The sequence below is a fragment of the Sarcophilus harrisii genome, chromosome 1 (genome assembly GCF_902635505.1).
Source record: "Sarcophilus harrisii chromosome 1, mSarHar1.11, whole genome shotgun sequence".
Taxonomy (NCBI): Eukaryota; Metazoa; Chordata; class Mammalia; order Dasyuromorphia; family Dasyuridae; genus Sarcophilus; species Sarcophilus harrisii.
The window spans coordinates 222,491,575-222,509,992 of record NC_045426.1 but is presented as its reverse complement, the minus strand read 5'-3'; the positions used below and the strand labels follow the sequence as shown (position 1 = coordinate 222,509,992).

The window sequence follows — 18,418 nt, the reverse complement described above, 5'->3', positions numbered from 1 at the left end:
ACAGTGAAAGTGATGAGACTCATAATTACCTAAGCTTTATAATAAACCATACTGGTAGAAGAATTTGATAAAAGTATAATTAAGTAATTAAGTAACTTCCTTATAACAAGATAGTTAATGTATTGGCAACTGTTCTACTCAATTATCATCAGCTATGACTGTACCACAGAATGGTAAAAAGTCATTTAAATAATTTGAAACAAATAAAATTCACATATACACATTTATAATAATTCAACAAACGTCATATACTGGTTAGCTCTCTGGAAGACCTTGGGATCAGTCAGAGTTAGGATCAGTCAAAGTCCTTGGTCTTTACGAGAAGTGAAGGAGGCAGGCAAGCTGCCACATTGCTTGTCAAAGATGGATCCTGGACTCTGGAGTCTGGAGCCTGAAGTCTTCCCTGCTCTGACTCTCCCTCAGCTGTCCAATCCTTCCTTACATTACCAAGGTTATAGAACCTTCATCTCTAAGTATGTACTTAGCCTTAAGTACTCTTCTATCTTATATTCAAGTTCACCTTTTCAGAGTTCCAGCCCTCTGCCATTGTTCCCAGCCCTCTACAAAGAAACATTTATTAAGCAACTACAACATGATCATGTGTTACATTACAGATAAAAAACAGATAATGAATTTCTACTTTTTTTATAAATTCACATTCAAATGGGAGGAGTAAGAACATACACTGAAAGTCCTGGCAGTATATGTGTGTGTGTGTGTGTGTGTGTGTGTGTGTGTGTGTGTGTGTTTGTGTGTGTGAATAATGATATATTTCCATCTGCCTCAAGGCAAAGGGACAAAGAATTCCTGCAACATATCATTATATACATGACTTTTTCTTTTAGTTTCTGATGTTTTTGTTCATTGTTTTTCTTTATCACTAGGAATTCACACTGGAGACAAGGAGAGAAGGGGGTTAAAATAACTGTGAGGTGCAAACAGAAGAAAAAAATCAATAAATCATTTTTGTTAAAAAAGAGAGGAAAGGAGCTGTCTTCAAGAAAGGTTTTATAAAGGAGGTGATGATCCTTAAAGAGGTGAAGATTCAAAGTGGAAGAGGTGAGAATGTAAGTAGATGTCAAGCATAAGGAAAAAAAAACACTGATACAAATAAATAAAAACTGAACATGGAACATCTTGTTGAGGGAGCAGCAAATAGAGCACTTTGACTAGAATGGAGTATGTATTTGTATGTATAATGCAGAATAATTTCAATTTTGCTTTGGCAGTCTGAATAAATATAACTCATTTTCATAATGAAATGAATCCAAACATGTATTTTCTAGAAGAATACAAATTAGAATTAGAATTTCTTTTGGAATGGTTAAAAAGTAATATATTTCATAATAGTGTTGAATATTAAAGTAATTTTTTAAATTTTAAACTAAATCTCTGCTTTTCATGACTCTAATAACTGAAACTTTACAATAACAGATTGTGAAAAAGCTAGTCTGGGTTTAAATTTTAGAGCAAGAAGAGATCTTAGAAATCATTTAAATCCAATCCATTTAATTTCTGGGTGAAAAAACTGAGGTCTAAGTAGGCCATATGATTTGCTAAAAGTAGCACAGTGAGTTAGTGACAAAAGTCAAATAGAAATCAGTCTTCCGAAACTGAGATGGCAATTCTCAACATTACACTTCTGCATTCCTTTGCCAGAAATTGATATTAAAATACTATGTTTTAGGTTACCAATATTATTATTTTGAGAAAATGTATAATCATAACACTTTAATAATTCCTAATTGATATTAATTTATTGGCAACTATCATATCAAATTGATAGTTTTTTGTTTGTTTGTTTGTTCTATTTCATCAATGAATGATACTTGGTTCCTGTCTGGAAAACTGGGATTATTCTTTATGTGAGTGATTTAAGGTTAAATAAAGAATTACAAAAACTAAAAAGGCAGAAAAATTGGCCTATTGGGAACAAAGAAATCCAAGAAATATGTAGCCTATGACATAAAAGAAAATTTAAATATCATTTTGCTTCCTTTTTATGTGGAAATGAAGAACAAGTCTCATAAATTACTGTAACCTGGCTGGGGTTAATTTCTGCCCCCATCCCCCAACTCAAGTTGTTACCATGGAAACTTAGTCTGCTAGGTCAGTACCAAAAGACCAGAATGACACTACACAGACTTTCCCAGGTTCCAAGTGTTTTCTTCTAGACGTCTTTAAGACTTATTTGAGTCTTTTTATCCCCTCAAATCCATAGAGGAAAGCAAAGAAAATTGCTGGTAGAGTATGACACCTAGATCATGTATTCTATTTATCACAAAATCTTAGAGCTAGAAAGGAACCTTGAATTCTACCTATTTCAATCCATACCAGAACAATAATCCCCAATAAAATATATGCCCATCCAACTTTTGCTTGAAGATTTAAAAAAAAACAGTTTTAATTTCATCTAGCTATACTATATATCTGTCATACATCACTTCATTTTGTCATCAACAATTGCAGTGACAGACTGTGAAATGTTTTGCTAAAATATAGGGAAACTAGACTTTTGGTTAATATAATGAAATGAAAGTTTACAGACACCTTTCTGTTTTGCATAAACCCCCCAAAATATCTGAAAATGACTCGAGAAGGACCAATGACACAGAAAATTAAAGAATAATAAAACAAGATGTCCAGTGTGAATCTAGCAGAACCGGAGAGAAGAACAACATAGAAATCAATGCAAGGTCAGGTAAGTAGACCAAAAGTTGGCTAAATTTTACTAGGTCAGCCAGCTGAAGTTTCTGAAAATGGCCCTAAAGTTAGTCAGAGTCAGTCATCACAACAAAAGAGTAAGAGGTGAAGCTCTGGAGGAATCAAAAGACTCCAAAACTCCAAATTATCAACCTAAAGCCATATGCAGACAGTCAAAATATAAATAGAAGCAGCATAAGTCTAAATCACAACACAAAAAGGTAAGATATAACCAGTCACATGCTTCTAGGACCTACAGAAGTTGGCAGGATCATCTTAGTTCCTGAGAATGAGAGAATAAGGTTGCTCTACAAAGACCAGAGCAAAGTCATATATCACTGGGGTAAATCAAGGTTATAGCAAAACATTGAACCAACTTGGAGACTAAGAAATCAGAAATTGAGGTACAGGGTAGGGTCTAATATCAATCACTCAGTACTGGCAATAGTAATGAAATTCCGAGTACAGAGGGAGAAAGAACCAATATATCCAAGAGAGAATTATTTTGAGTACATAATCCCAAACTAAAAAATAGAAGGAAAATGTAAGTAAGGAGAAGAGAACATTGAATGAAATAAAAAGTTACTATCGGTTAAGAAGTCAACAAATACAAGTATACTTCAGAAAAGAAAAATGACTTGGCCACAAGAAATAAGGATATTCTTGGAATATTTTAAAATGAAATTAGAAATGTAATGTGATTTTGCACTTAGTTCAACAGATATGACTGATACTTTCAGCCAATGAATCAATTTTTTTCTTAATCTAATGAGAGATTTATACTTCATATAAAAATCACAGGATATAAAATACCTTATTTACATATTTGAAATTTTATTCTTTGTGTAACCATTGAGATTAGAGGGGGATGGTATCCTTACACATATATTGACAGATTTTTGGTAATAACAATAATAATAATAATAACAATAATAAGCATTTATGTGGCATGTCAGGATTTTGAAAACACGATGTATGTTACCTAATTTAATTTTCATAACAACACAGAAGTACTTACTAATATAATTCTCATTTTACAGATGAAGAAACTATGGTGGTGATAAAGACAGCAGAATGCATGAGAGGAAAAGAGTTATCCACAAAGAAACAAACCATCACAAAGAAAAATTTACTTCTCTACACTCAATGGAAGTGAAATATAAAATTACAAAGGGAGAATTTTGTTATGAATAATCCAAGGAGGCTTAGATATTAGTTCTCAAGTGATTTTAATTGTTTTGTGATATATTATTACTAAACCCTTCTCCTTTTTGTTTGAGATTACAATTAGTTGTTTCATACCTGATTCAAGATGGCATTCTTGGAAACTTTTCATTTATTCCCCTTTGCTGAGAAAAATCTTTTAAACTGGAATAAAAATGGAACTGTTCCTTTGAAATGTGAGTTATTGGAAACACTGGGTATCATTTTCTTTGAGGAGACAGGAAATGCCAGAACAGTCAATGCTAAGGTAACCATGAGTGTAAATGAGAGAGGACTGGCAAAGGTTGTGAGCCTCTATGGCCCCAGTTCCTAGCTATGTGTTATGCTGGAGAGATCATTACAAAACTTTCCCAGTATTTCATAATTTCTACAAGTGAGATCCTTTAATTGTCTGATTTTCTTTTGAATACCTTACTTCCCTTAGAAAATAGCTATTATATTGTTTTTAGATATTGTTACCTCCAGAATTATCTTTGTCAACTCTTTGCAAAACTTTTCCTTTTGTCATTTCCTTGACAATCTCACCGATTTGCTTTCTCTTTATTGCCAGCCTTTTACTTTGCCTTATCTATTTATTTTAATTATGTTGTTTTACCAACTTCTTTTTCCCATTTGAGTCCTACTACCTCTTCTTCTCAGGCTCCTACTCTCCATGTTAAATTCATCTTTCTGCTTTTCTTCTTTCCCATCTGTTTCAACTCATTCTTTTTATTTCATTTATTTTAATTTCTGTCAGAGTGCAATTTCTTCCATTTGTACTCTAATTTGTCTAAATCTTTCAGAATTTTGCTCCATAAGTTCTTCACAGTTATTCAAACACTCTAAATTTCCTTTATAATTACTTTCCATTCTTTTTTAGCTTAATTACTTCCCTTGCTCCTCCTCCACAAGTTCTCAGTGAAGCTGGAAATACATTATTAGAGCAAATGGGTATATGACTGACCATCTTATACAATAGAAAATAAGGCCTCTTTCCCTTTTCTCACTTTCTATTTATCTTCCTAGCTCTTTTCTTCCCTCCCTCCTGTTATCTCCTTTGCTCCTCTTATATTTTAGTTTTTGAATTTCTTACCATAATGTAGATCTGAGGTTTCTGTCTCTTGGCCAAATTAATTATATTAATTCCATTACAATAAAGATTTTCAAAACAGCCATGGAAATTCCTATGGGAAAATGATACTGATTTTCCAGATGCTAGAGTCCCTCCAAAGCTGAGCTTAGAAAGAAAACAGACATCAATAAAATCATTTAATAATTTTTCTGACAACTTATTTGCTACATAGACAATAAACATTTCAAATACAGCCAACAAGAATCACGAATTGTCCAGATTTCCATTATTTTGCTTTATAGCCTTTCACTGGTATCAGATGTGTTCATATCAAATAAAGGTTAAATATGGCAATTAAAGGACAGATTCATAGGTCTACCAAATGTATATACATAGGAACTCTTTTAATAACATATATTTTAGGGAGCAGCATGAATGCAATTTTAAAGTTTTAGTATGATACCAGGCTTTTATTGAATGCAGTTACTTGGTGGATAATGGGCTGGGGGTTGGTGCTGCTCATCATATATCAGGATAATAATAAACCTTATCTAGACAGGGTTATGATGTATATACATTTCAGTCTGTGTGTAAACTTGTAGGCTGTTGCCCTTTGCCAATCCATTGATAAATTAGTTCTATTTGACTCTGGTAAATCCGACACAGGGCTGAAATGTTCATTTCATTTTATTCGTCAAAGCCATTTCATGCCTCATGAACAATAGGACTTATATTTCTGGTTTCCATAAAGATGAGCAGCAAAAGATTGGACAGAGAAGATATTACATTTTGGTACAATTTAGTCACCTTTAAATGGGCAGGCTCAGAAATGTTCTCAAAGCTTTAAAAAAATCTTAGAAGCTGTATATTGATTATATACTTATTTTTTCTTTCTTTGACTTATCAAATAGTATTATTGGGATATGGTATTGAATTCTATGACTTCTGATAATGTGACTTTATATTATCAGGAATCCACTAAAATATGATGAAATTCCTCATCTTTTATTTAATTACAATGCGATTTCCAAAAGCAAAATTTAAATTTTTTTTTTTCCAGTATTGACTTCTTATCATTTGTGAGATGTTTTCTGAAAATGAAACTGTGTCATTGCATGGTTAGATAAAAAATTATCTATAATGATAAAGTGCCATAATTTTAGGCAGTAGGAGTTACTATCTAATAAAAACATATTCTTATTTATTCTATCTAAATAGAAATTTCAGCAAAAATTTTAGTTAACCATGAAAGGAAAATGCCATAAAATCTTATTTTCTTTTCCTTGTTTAATGCAATTTAAATCACAAAGTATTAAATGAAAGGTAATTTTCACACCTCATAATTTAGGTCCAAGTAATTGAATTCTCCCTTTGCATGAAAATGTTGAGTGTGTTTATCCACGGTAAAGTTTACTTGTTTATTAAAGTACTCAATAAGGACAGAATGCCAGTGCAGATCATCCAAGAGGCTGCCCGTGGTGATGTTAATGAGGCTGTTAGTAGAATGCAGTTTAGTATCACCTTAAAAGAGAGGAGGGAAAAAATAAAAACAAAAAACTCAGTTTTACTTTAAAATTATAGTTCCCATGTTGTGATTCAATTCTGATCATTATGATTACAATTAATTTATTTTTCCCCAGTTTAAATATTGGTGAACTTGCCTTAAATAAGTATTAAATATGGCACCCTTTAATATGTCTCAGGTTTTTTTCTGATATTTAATGTATTCTTGATATTTAAGAAAAATGTAGACTTATTGATTTTAAGTATAAGGACTATTAGCCTTCATTTTGTTACTAAACAACTGGTGGGAAGATTCAAATCCCCTAAATTATGCAGCTAAAGTTAGGCTTATAATAACGTTTTTACTTCCAGCAGGAAGTTTGAATAGCAAGTAACCTTCATTTCCCCAGTTGCTTCAGTTCAACAAGACTCAATTTCAACTTATTTAGTCTTACTCCTTTCTTCCCAAGATTCCTAGTTCTGCTAGACACAGAAAACCCTATAATAATTCCAATGAACTTTAAAGGATTTAGTGTCTCCTTCCCTAGAATCTCCATGAGACCTGTTCTTTTCCCCATCATTCTTAACTGGCCCTGATTATTATTTATCTTCAGTGAAGATACATGTTGTACTTTCTCTATGCTGGCTTCCTTCTCTGTGTTTTCTCTTGTGGCATAGACACTCTATCTTTCCTTACATTCTATCTTGGAATCCCAAATCTTGGTCAAATTACATTAAAACATTATATATATATATATATTTTTTTTTTTTAAAGTTTAAAGATCATCCACTTGAGCTCAGGAACTCAACAAAATTATGTGGATATCTTATTATGAGAACAGAAAATGACCAATTATTATTATTTTTTTTTTACCATTAGCACACTAATTTCAAATAAAAACATGAGTAGTCACAAATGTTAAATTTCTAAATTGTTAAGTAGAATAGATGCATGGGCTAGCTAGATGGTGCCATAAAGTACTGGCCCTAAAGTCAGGAGGAAGTGATTTCAAATCACACCTCAGACACTTAATATTTATTAACTGTGTGACCTTGGGTATGTCACTTAACTTCAACTGCCTTGCTGAAAAAAAAATAGATGCAAAGGTATTTAACAAGATACATGCATGTAATAGGATCTAGGTATGTTGGCACAATTATACATATCACATACCTATAGTTTTTAACATAAATAATATCTATTGAACTAGACAATAATGGACTTTTAATGTTTTTTTTTACCTGAATTAATGAATAAGAAGAGTTTCCCTTTTATTAATTCCAGGGTGATGTAATCTCCATTTTGTCCTTTTCTGTGAAGCAGAATCCCATCACTTTCTATTGTTTTAAATTTGAAAGAAATCACGTCTTTTAAGGGATTTGTGGATTTTTCATCAAATCTGTAGAGCAAGAAACTTTTCCCATCAAAATCCACCACTTCAGACCCTAAAGATAAAGATATTAAGAGATACCTTTAAATATGAAAGTTTTTTTTAACAAATATAATAAATAGGATAAAAAAATGTGCAGTCTCCTTTTACAGACTATATAAATCTATATCCTATGTACCTAAACCTTTGATTTCATTGGTATGGGGAACTGCTAAAAAGAATTTCCTTAAATTAGAGAATAAAAACTGCTCTAATAAAGGTTACTTGGGACTAAGTGAAATACAATTGAAAAAATCACCACATACTGAAGGTGGAATTTGAATCCATATCTTCCCAACGAATATTGTAACAACTATACAGTATCTTTTTTCATGTCTTACATGTTAGAAAATAGGAAGTGGAAATAGAAGGTCTGCTTCACTTGTGAATTCACTGATAAGAAAACTTGCTATCACAATATATGTTGATGCATTTTCTACAGCTTGCAGGTATGAAGAGTTACTAGCATTGAGTCTTTAAGTAACTTGCTCAAAAATACTAAACCAGTGTCTATGTGTCAGAAATTAAACTTAAAGTTAGGCTGTCTTGGCTAGTAGGCCAGCTCAATAGGACATAGTCATATTGTGTGTCATCTCATTTCATCTTTTAATATCAGATATTGATGAATTTTAAAAAAGCAAATAAGTATATATTATTCTAATTTATTATATTAAAACATCTTTTTTCCTTTTAACCCAATTTCTTTACTTTACAAATTATAACAAAATCCATTATTAAAAAATCTTCTCTGCACATGATCTAAATTTCTCTTGTAGTTATAATCAATTTTTTCATTTAGTCAAATGTGAAAAAATTTTTTTAAAGTCAATAGCTATGATAAAAAAAAAAAACCTAGAAAGCCTTCTTATCTGTTACAAGATTAAATGATGTCCTCAAAATGTTTTGTTTCTCACCTAATGCTAAAAACTAAATTGATAAAGGACATAGTTTAAATTTAAACAGTCATAGTAAGGTCACAACAGAGAAACTTCATTATTCTTTCAAAGTTTTAAGTTTTTCATCTAATAAGTGTCAAGGTAACATACATTAAGTTCATAAAAAAAATAACCCCAACATGCTGGACTAATAATGTAAAATAACACCTATCAAAATAACTTACAGAGTGAATAAGACACAAGGGAACTGATATAAGGTAAAGAAGCTCATAGTGCCTTTCACACTTCATAAGAAGAAACAAGCAACTGCTCTTGAAAGATACTTTTATGAATAAATGAATCTGTAAGGGAAATCCAGTGAAATAAGAAACTAATTTTTCAAGAATTTAGTGAGTTCATCTGTTTACCCATCTTATTTAGCATGGGAAAGGAAGGAAAAGGAAGAGAAGGAGGGGAGGGGGGAAAAAAGCACACTACATCTTATATGCATGAAATGTATTTAATTCAAATGATTCATCATATTTAAAAGTAATCTTTGAAGGAGAAAAAAAGAATAGAGTAAAAAGTGTGCAACAGAGAACAAAAAAATAATCTACAAGAAGCAAAGATGGACAGTAATGAATATAATGTCTCCTATAATTATGCATGCTTTCTTGAAATGGAAATGTATTAGAACATATTTTTAATCCTTCTTGATGTTCTACTAGACACATGACAATGTTTTGTTTTGTTTTCCTTTTTTTCTTCCTTTTTCTACTTTGTTTTCGTATTTTATATTTGTTTTAAATAAATACAGTTTTAAAAGTAATCATTTATATTTGCTAATTTCAAAATCTTATAAATTTTAAATAATCATGATTGAAAATTATAAAGTTTGATTTTTTCAATAACATATTTAGTACTTAAGAAGCATTTGTTTAAAAGTAATAAATATTGTATTTTGAATGAAAAGTATCTTAAGTTACCATTCCCTTATACAGTGAAATACATGTCCATAATGAAACATATCTGTGTAAAATACAAATGTAACACATTTTTATGATGTGCAATTTTAACAATGCAATGTGTGTACGTATCCTTCAAAGCAATGGCAATAGAAAAGTTCATTTTTGATAAAAACCCTCATAGAAATTAATTATCAATAAGTTTTCTCCAAAAAAAATATTTGTTTTATTCCTTCTGCCTACTGTTTTTGCTTCCTCTTCAATGATATTACTCCGTAATAGCCATATTCATCTTCTATGGCATCAAAAGTCTTTTGTATGAAGCCATTCCATTATGCAAAATGAGGGACTAAAACATACTATAAGTAATTGAGATATGAAGCAATAACTTTTAAAAAATTCTATTTTCTTTAAGAAGGTTGCTATCAATGGCTCACCAATATGCCTAGGCTCAACCTCCAAGTAGATTGTTATTAGTTGCTTCTGGATGCTTAACCATATGATAATCATAAAATGTTAAAACATCCAAAAGACCAATAAAACCAATAAAAGTCACTAATATATAAGGCTTGAAATACAATTATGATAGTCCCATAGTTTTCAGGGTGGTATCATTGAAACTGACTAGAGGCAGATGACCTACATTTAACTCCTTTCTCTGACTTTGCGAATTATGGGACTTTAGATATTTTATTAAGGCTTATCTAATGTATACACATACATGTGTAAACATTCATAAACATGTAGATGTGTATGTATATATGATTAGGCATGCATATAAATATATTAATATAAATATTTACATTAATATTATTTATCAGAATTATCACTGATAAAGTGCTACATAAATGGGTTATTTATTGTTTTACTATCAATAATTTTCATTCCTTATTTCACTTTTATTCTTTTGTTTTTTCACATACTAATTTAATACACAAAATCTTAGGGTAGGGACCTATGAGCTTTCATTCTTTTAGACACTTCCCAAAACTTCCAGTGAAAAGGGTAAACATGTCCTCATTGCCTAAACTCTACAAATTCCAGACTTAGATTTGAATCTGAACAGTAAAGTATTGCTGGCCTCAGATCCTATCAGCAAGCTAAAAAATTCTGTTAGTTCAGAATGATAGATATGTTGGTTCCTCTTTGGTGTGGAATTCCTATCCTAGTCTTTCATCTGCAGGTTTCAGAAAGGCTAGAAGCTAGAAGTCTGGGTTCTGACTCACAAAATCACTATTTTCTTTTGTTGTTGTTGTTGTTGTTTTTTGTTTTTTGTTTTTACTCTTTAATGGATACCCATTCCAGACAAGGGACTCTTTTCACCTGGATTGCCATTCTTAAGCACTTTGAATTTATGTTTGAATTTGCTTTGAATCTATGACATGGAACTAGGTAGCAAGAAATAGAGCTAATAATTATCACATATTTCTACACCCTACACAAGGTCACATTTAAGGATCTGTAATATGTTTTGGTAAACAGTTTCTAAGAGAAATTAATACTATTACATTAATAACTAGTTATTAATTTGTGACCCACTCTTTTATTTCTGTTAAAACACAACTCTTGAAAAGATCAGACAATTTTGAAGGGCCTAGGTGAATGATTTCTCCTAGCAATCAAAGCATGTTCCAATTAACTAGTTTGGGTGGGATACTACCCAACTAGGAAATCTAATTTCTGTAGAATATAAATAGAAACCAGTCTAGGTGAACCTTTGTCCAGGGAAAGAACCCTTGTCCTTGATCCCATCCATTTAGGCATGCAGCTCAGTAGAAAACTAATCAAAGTCTGGACATAAATAGCTTTTCCTGCCCAGATGTTTTGAAGTTGCTAAGTCATGATCAAGTCAAGCTCTCAGCACAAGGACTTTTAACCTATCTTTTCATTAAATGTCCACCAATCAGAGTTAACTTTCATTTGTCAAGGAGTTCCTTTTTAGCAGGGATTTAATGTATTCCACAGTTTCCTTTGGGGTTTTTGGTAACTAGGAGAAATGACTGACCATCAATTCATTGTTTGTCTACTAACCTAATTGATTATTAATTACGCAGAAACTCTATTAGGGTTTTCATTTGTCACATCCCTGTACTGGAATGCTCCTCTTCCAATTACTGCCCAGACCTAAACCCCCTTACGTCTGAAACCCCCTGTTTCTCTCTGTGCTGAACTGGTCTGGGAAAATGACTCAGTGATTTTTTCCCCCCTGGATTTCCTAAACAAAATTCAATATCATGTGTTATATAGATTTGTTTAAAAATGGTTTAGTATAATAAATTTAAAAAAAATTTAAGAATGGTTTAGGTTCATTCCTAAAAATGAAATTAGGAGATTTCATTGTATTTCTTCCTTCTATTTCTTCATCTTGACTCTGCCTCCTAGAATTCCTTTTTGTCCCCATAGGCTATCCAACAGGAAATGTTCTCATCTCTTATGCTTTGTTAATTTCATAGTCATGATATGGATTATGATTAGGATTATTGTCATTTCTATGATTATTAGTAATTTTGATACTTTTTTCACATGCTTATGGATACTTTGTATTACTTATTTCCAAGATTCTATGTTCATGGAGGCAGCTAGGTTTGCAGTGGATAGAGCACTGGCTCTGAAGTCAAGAGGAGCCAAGATCAAATCCAACATCAAATATGTACTAGCTATGTGATCTTGGACACGTCACTTAGTTCCCAATGACATACACACACAAAAAAAAGATTCTATGTTTATACGCTTTGATCACTCTATAAAGGAGTTTGAGAGATTTATATTATTAATTACTTCATAAAAGGCAAACATATTTCAGAAAAAGCAATGCTAATAAAGGATTAATATGACCTAAAGAGCTAGGCATGGATATTTTATGATAAAAGTTAACAACAAAAATATTTAATATTTTATAAACATATTATAACATAGATAACATAGATAAACATAGATAAATAGATATACCGTATGCCATATATTTAAATACTTAAACGAAAACTGCTGAGTGAAAGAGAAGGAGAAATTAGCATCTAGATGGCAAAATAAATAAAGAACTGGGACTGAAGACAGGAAAACCTGACTTCAAATCAAGTTTCAGAGACACTAATTATGTGATCTTAGTTTCTCAACTGAAAAATGGGGATAAAAATAGCATCTACCTCCCAAAGTTGTGAGAATCAAATAAAACAATATTCATAAAGCATTTAACACATTCCCTGGCAAAAAAGTAAAAGCTATATATGTGTAATCATTATTGCTATTTATTATTATTATGATTTATTATTGTTACTTATTTAAAAGAAGGGGAACAGACCCTTAATAATTGGGAATGATATTCCCATTTTTGACCTAATCAAACTTAACTAAAAGATAAATTCAGGTTAAGAAAATGGAAAGGAAATTTCAAAACTTAACTATGAAAGAGCTCTGGTTAATGAATGGGAATCTAAAGGAATGTATAAATATACACATACATGTATACACCTGAGTACACACATGTGTGTGTATGTGTGAGTCAATAAACATTTATTAACCACTAATATATGCCTGAAACAGTGCTAAGCACTGAGAATGTTAAAAGAAAAAAAACAACTCCTGCTTGCAACAAGTTCAGTCTAATAAAAGTGAAAACACTCAAACTATGTAGAAACTAGCCAGATATAAGCTAAATAGGCAATAATTAATATCAGGAAAGTATTAAAATTAAGAGGAATTAAGAGAGAGTTCCTTCATAAGGTGAGATTTCAGATGGGATGTGAAGAAAGCCAGGGAAGACAATGGGGGGAGAGGGTGAAGAGGGAGAGAATTCCAGGAATGAGAGGAAGCCAGTGAAAATATCTGAAGTCTAGAGATAAAATGTCTACTTCCAGAAACAGCAATGAGGAATCACTGGAGCACAAAGAGGGTGAGTAAAGTATAAGGAGACAGAAAAGATAGAAGGGAGGCAATTTGTCAAGGTCTTTAACTGTCACAAAGAGCATATTATTTTTGATTCTGCATCCAGAGTCACTGGAGTTCAATGAATAAGGGAGTGACATGGACAGATCTGCATTTTAGAAAGATCTATCTGACAATTGAGCAAAGATGGTTTAGACTGGAATAAGACGTGACAGAAGGAAATCAACAGGAAAGCTATTATAATAATTCAAGTATTTGGTGCTTTGGTCCTGGACCAGAGTAGTACCAGTGTCAGACAAGATAAAAGTACAAATATAAAAGATATTACAAACATTACAAAACAAAAATTAATTCTGTATAAGCCAGAAGAGAATCTGCAGAGATAACTTAATGAGCATAGAGCTCAAACAACTTTAAAATACTGAGGAATTATAATTGACATAATGATAAATCTTTCAAAAGATCAATTATGAAACAGGCTATCCACTTATTTACAAAAAGATGATGGAGTGAGTGAACAGAATGAGACATAAATTTTTGGACATGGGCAATACAGGAATTTGATTACTCATTTGTATTATATAGTTTTTCTTTTCTTTTTTTCATGGGGAAAGGAAGAGAAAATATGAGGAAGAGAAAATAATTTTAAATTTAAAAAAAATTATCTCTTCCCCCTAAAAAAGGACAATTCAATAACCTTGAATGTCATAATATAGGAAATAATATAAGGCAACTATACAGAACTTCTTAATACAAAAAGTAAAGCATTAGTCAAAAGAACTTACAGATTGCTATCATAAAGGCAGAAAAAAGTTGTAAAAATAAAAGATATGCCTAAACAATTAAACTCTAATGTTCTCTTGTTCAGTTTCCTGGAGGTCTTTGAGGCAGGCTTCGTTTCAGTTCAGTAATCACCACATGAGTAGCCAAAGATTAAAGTACAAATCCTTTATTTCTTTCAAAGTCCTATCTCCTTTCCTGGGGCCCAGTTAGCTTTCTTAGAGGCCTGTCTCTCTCCTTGGTTCTGAGAGCCTGAGCTCTTGCAGCCAGTCCTTTGTCTTCTCCGCCTCTACCAGCTTCTCCTCTATGGCTCTCAGTCCCTGCTTATATGCTCCACTCTGAGTATAAATCAATCATTGTATCACTAAGAAACCATTATTTGTTGTAGGATTAAATCAATGCTAAACTAGATTTAACCATTATCTCCTCAATTCCACTTAGTGCCTTGTTTCAAGTTCTGGTCCATAACATTAAACAAAGGGGAAAAAAGAAAATAAGGCTTATTTAAAATGTGCCAGAATGCAAATCACCTATATTTGCTATTAGAACTAGAAGGAAAATTCGAGGTTGTGTTGCAAAATTGCTTTGTTTTAAAGAAGATGAAATATGCCTTTACTGGCAGATCAGAGACTAGAATTCAGGACTCTGGCTCCCACCCCAGTGCTATTTTTAGGCAATTTATTCTCATTTGGCTTTCTTTGATAGTTCTCAGACCTCCTGAGTACACTGGCCCTTCCTCAGGACCAAGAAAACAGTTCCCTCAGTCTTTTCCAGGTTCCCTCTGCCCCCAAGCTCATCAATGTTAGTGTGAACAAACTACCAGCTTACTGAAGGAGAAGTAGGGGTCTGGGCTTTCTCCCTATTTGTTCTCCCAAGATGCAGAGTTCATTTCTAGAACCATGGGCACTGAGGAGACTAACTTCACTGAGCAAAGCCAGGCCAGGCTTTCCTCCAAGCCACTAAAAGAACTGGATCACAAGTCCTGCCAGACTCAGACTCCTAATTATCCCATATACCACCTTCCTTTTTGCCTGAAGAACTCACAAAATCTGAGCATAGAACCTTAATAGAGCTCTTCCTTGCTCTCACTAGACTCATTAGTGGAATATGTGTTACCCACAGTATCTTCCTTAGAGGAGTTTAAATTCTATCTTAGCCTCTTTCAATTTCTTTCTTTGGGGCAAATTTCCCATCCTGGGGCAAAGCCCTCTAATCTATATTCTCTTATTCAATATTACTTTGTTTATCGGGCTAGTGAGGAAAAGTAGGGAAGGAAATAATTATTTCAATTTTTAAACTATTTTAGTACATCTTTGTGGAGAGTTAGTTTATCTTAAAACTATACAAAATGAGTTCCTATTAAAGATACCTTTATTTATAATGTCACTCCATTATATTATATGGGGGAAAGGGAGCAGAGACAGAAAGACAGAAAGACAGAGACACAGAGACAAAATTTTAAGTTATTATCCCTTATTAAGGTACAAAGCTAGACCTCTGGCTGTCATTTCTCTTATGAGCTGTCAATTGGTAATGTGACCTAAATTCTGCTTGCTTAGTATCCCTATCTTATCTCATCATTTAGGGAAAAAAAAGAGGATAAAAATGCTTTTTAAAAAAAATAGGTGCAGCTACCACATTATCTCTGGCTTTTTTTATCCAATGTGTCTGTAATAAATAGTTGCTTCTTGTATTATTCACAGAAATCTAGAAGTGTTTCTCTAGTTAGTATTTAAAATTCAACTATAGAAAATATTCAGATGTATAACAGGTACTTGTTTCCTGTAGTCTTGAAAAAAATATAATTTGGATTCTTAGATGGTAAAAATTTATATCACAGAAATGTGGTTTTACCTTCAAAGCTGTGGCTTTTCATTTCTGTCTCTTATGATTTACAAGAGAGAAGAGGGATTGAATCTTACATAAGGTGCTCATTCTTTGAAAATGCTATTAGATTAGAATAGTTATCCTATTAGCGGGGTTCTGACAGAACAGGCACAACACTAAAGACATTTTTCTATATACTAATCATTTTATTGTAAACCAGATTATAGATTTAGACCTAATAATTAAAAAAAAGGAAGGGATGCATACAAACTGTCCATATCATAATATCAATAAGCAGGTAATGCATCCTTCAAAACAAGTTGTTGTATTTATTGTTTTTATAAAGAGGACAATTTGGAGAATTACTAGAATTGATAACAAAAAGTTTTATTTACATGAAATATACTGAAAGAAAAATAAGCAGTTTGATATGTTTTATAATCCACATTACCATTGGGAATCTTGTATTAAAGCTAAAAGAAAACTTGAAAGTCATCTACTCCTATCTGATTTTATAGAGGAAGAAGCTAATGTCTCAAGAAGTAGTGGTTTGCTTAAGGTCACATAAGTACTAAGTAGTACAGTGAGGATTTGAACTTAAACCTTTCTGACTCTAAATCTAGTGTTTTCCCTTTTTCAGTATATTATCTTATCTGCTATCGAGATCACTATGACTTGCTACATACCATCTAATATCTATCAGAACTAAAACTATATTCAAGAAGAAACAAAATGAATTATAATTCTAGAAGTTATTCTTCAAAATAACAAAACATAGTAAGACAGAATGTCTGAAAATATCATCTAGATCAGCGGTTCTCAAAGTATGGTCTAGGAATCCTGGGGATCTCTGAAACCCTTTTAGAGGGTCTACAAATTCAAAAATAGTTTTTATTTCCAATATGGTAAATGTCTATAAATATAATCCAGATAAACAAAAATGCTTTGGAGAGATCCTCAATAGTTTTTAATAGTTTTTAATAGGATAAAGATACTGAAAACGAAAGTTTGAGAACCACTGATCTAGATGATGAAAGAAAATCCATGACCTTGAATTCTAGGAAAGATGGTGAAATAAAGAATTACAATTGAACCTAGCTATACAGATGTAATTTAATCCACAACTGAAAAGGTGAGGAAAGATACTACTAGTCAAAACTTATACATCCTGGTCAAGACCAATTGTTTAATTTCAGAATCTTCCAAACATTTTAAAGGAGCCAAAAGAGTCTAGGAAGAAGATAAAGTGTGTAATTTTGATATTATGGGTGAATTGGTGAGTCTCAGAAAAATTAGATCAATCCTCTAAAAGCTTATAGAGTGACAAAATTCAGTAAAAAAAAAAAAATAGCGAAACAATTTTTGAACTCAAGATAACTTAGAAGTACTTCAGGAAAGGTCTGCCTCACTTGAGTACAAAAATGAATTTCAGCCTAGTGCAGACAGTGTCTAGGCAAACCAGAGGGAGGCTCTTAGCCACAACAAGATCAGCAACCAAAGCTACTCTTCCATAGCTCAGCAGAATAGTGGCAAATCTGGCCAGCTGTGAGGCCTGGAATCCCAGCACAGAAAACAAATTCCAAACCCCAGAACTCTGACAAATTAGTCATGAGTAGGCTAGGCCACCCCAGCAAAGTAACAAGCCACCAGAAACTGAATCCCTCCCCAAGCACAAAAGTCAGGAACTAGGTCTCTGGTCCCCAGAATAAAAAATTTATGATGGTGACCTTCATGATATAAGGGCAGAATTCAACTTTAAAAATGAGCCAAAACCCCTGAAGAGTTCTGACAATAAAAAGTTACTATGGCTTTAGGGAAGATCAAAACACAAACTCAGAAGAGAACAATAGTGTTAGAATGCCTACATGTAGAGTCCTAAAGGGGGATAGGAATTGGTCTCAAGACCAAAAGTCCTTTTGAAAAAAACTAAAAAAGGATTTTAAAAATCAGGTAAAAGAGTAAAAAGAAAAACTGGAAAAAGAAAGAGAACAATAGTGTTAGAATGCCTACATGTAGAGTCCTAAAGGGGGATAGGAATTGGTCTCAAGACCAAAAGTCCTTTTGAAAAAAACTAAAAAAGGATTTTAAAAATCAGGTAAAAGAGTAAAAAGAAAAACTGGAAAAAGAAAGAGAACAATAGTGTTAGAATGCCTACATGTAGAGTCCTAAAGGGGGATA

General features: G+C 32.3%; 1 protein-coding gene across 3 annotated transcripts in view; it reads right to left on the bottom strand.

The window, feature by feature from the left end:
- The window catches only part of LOC100916704 (contactin-associated protein-like 4), a 604,589-nt gene that overhangs the window by 192,441 nt on the left and 393,730 nt on the right, over positions 1-18,418 (bottom strand). For 2 of the 3 annotated variants that reach the window (XM_031937658.1, XM_012542655.2), the window contains exons 5-7: positions 7,724-7,927; positions 6,315-6,499; positions 5,000-5,143 (exon numbers count right to left, since the gene is read on the bottom strand). In XM_031937658.1, the coding sequence (XP_031793518.1) occupies positions 5,000-5,143; positions 6,315-6,499; positions 7,724-7,927 (533 nt within the window). Of the gene's footprint in view, positions 1-4,999; positions 5,144-6,314; positions 6,500-7,723; positions 7,928-18,418 lie in introns of those variants that run through there. The other variant, XM_031937666.1, reaches the window with a different exon arrangement.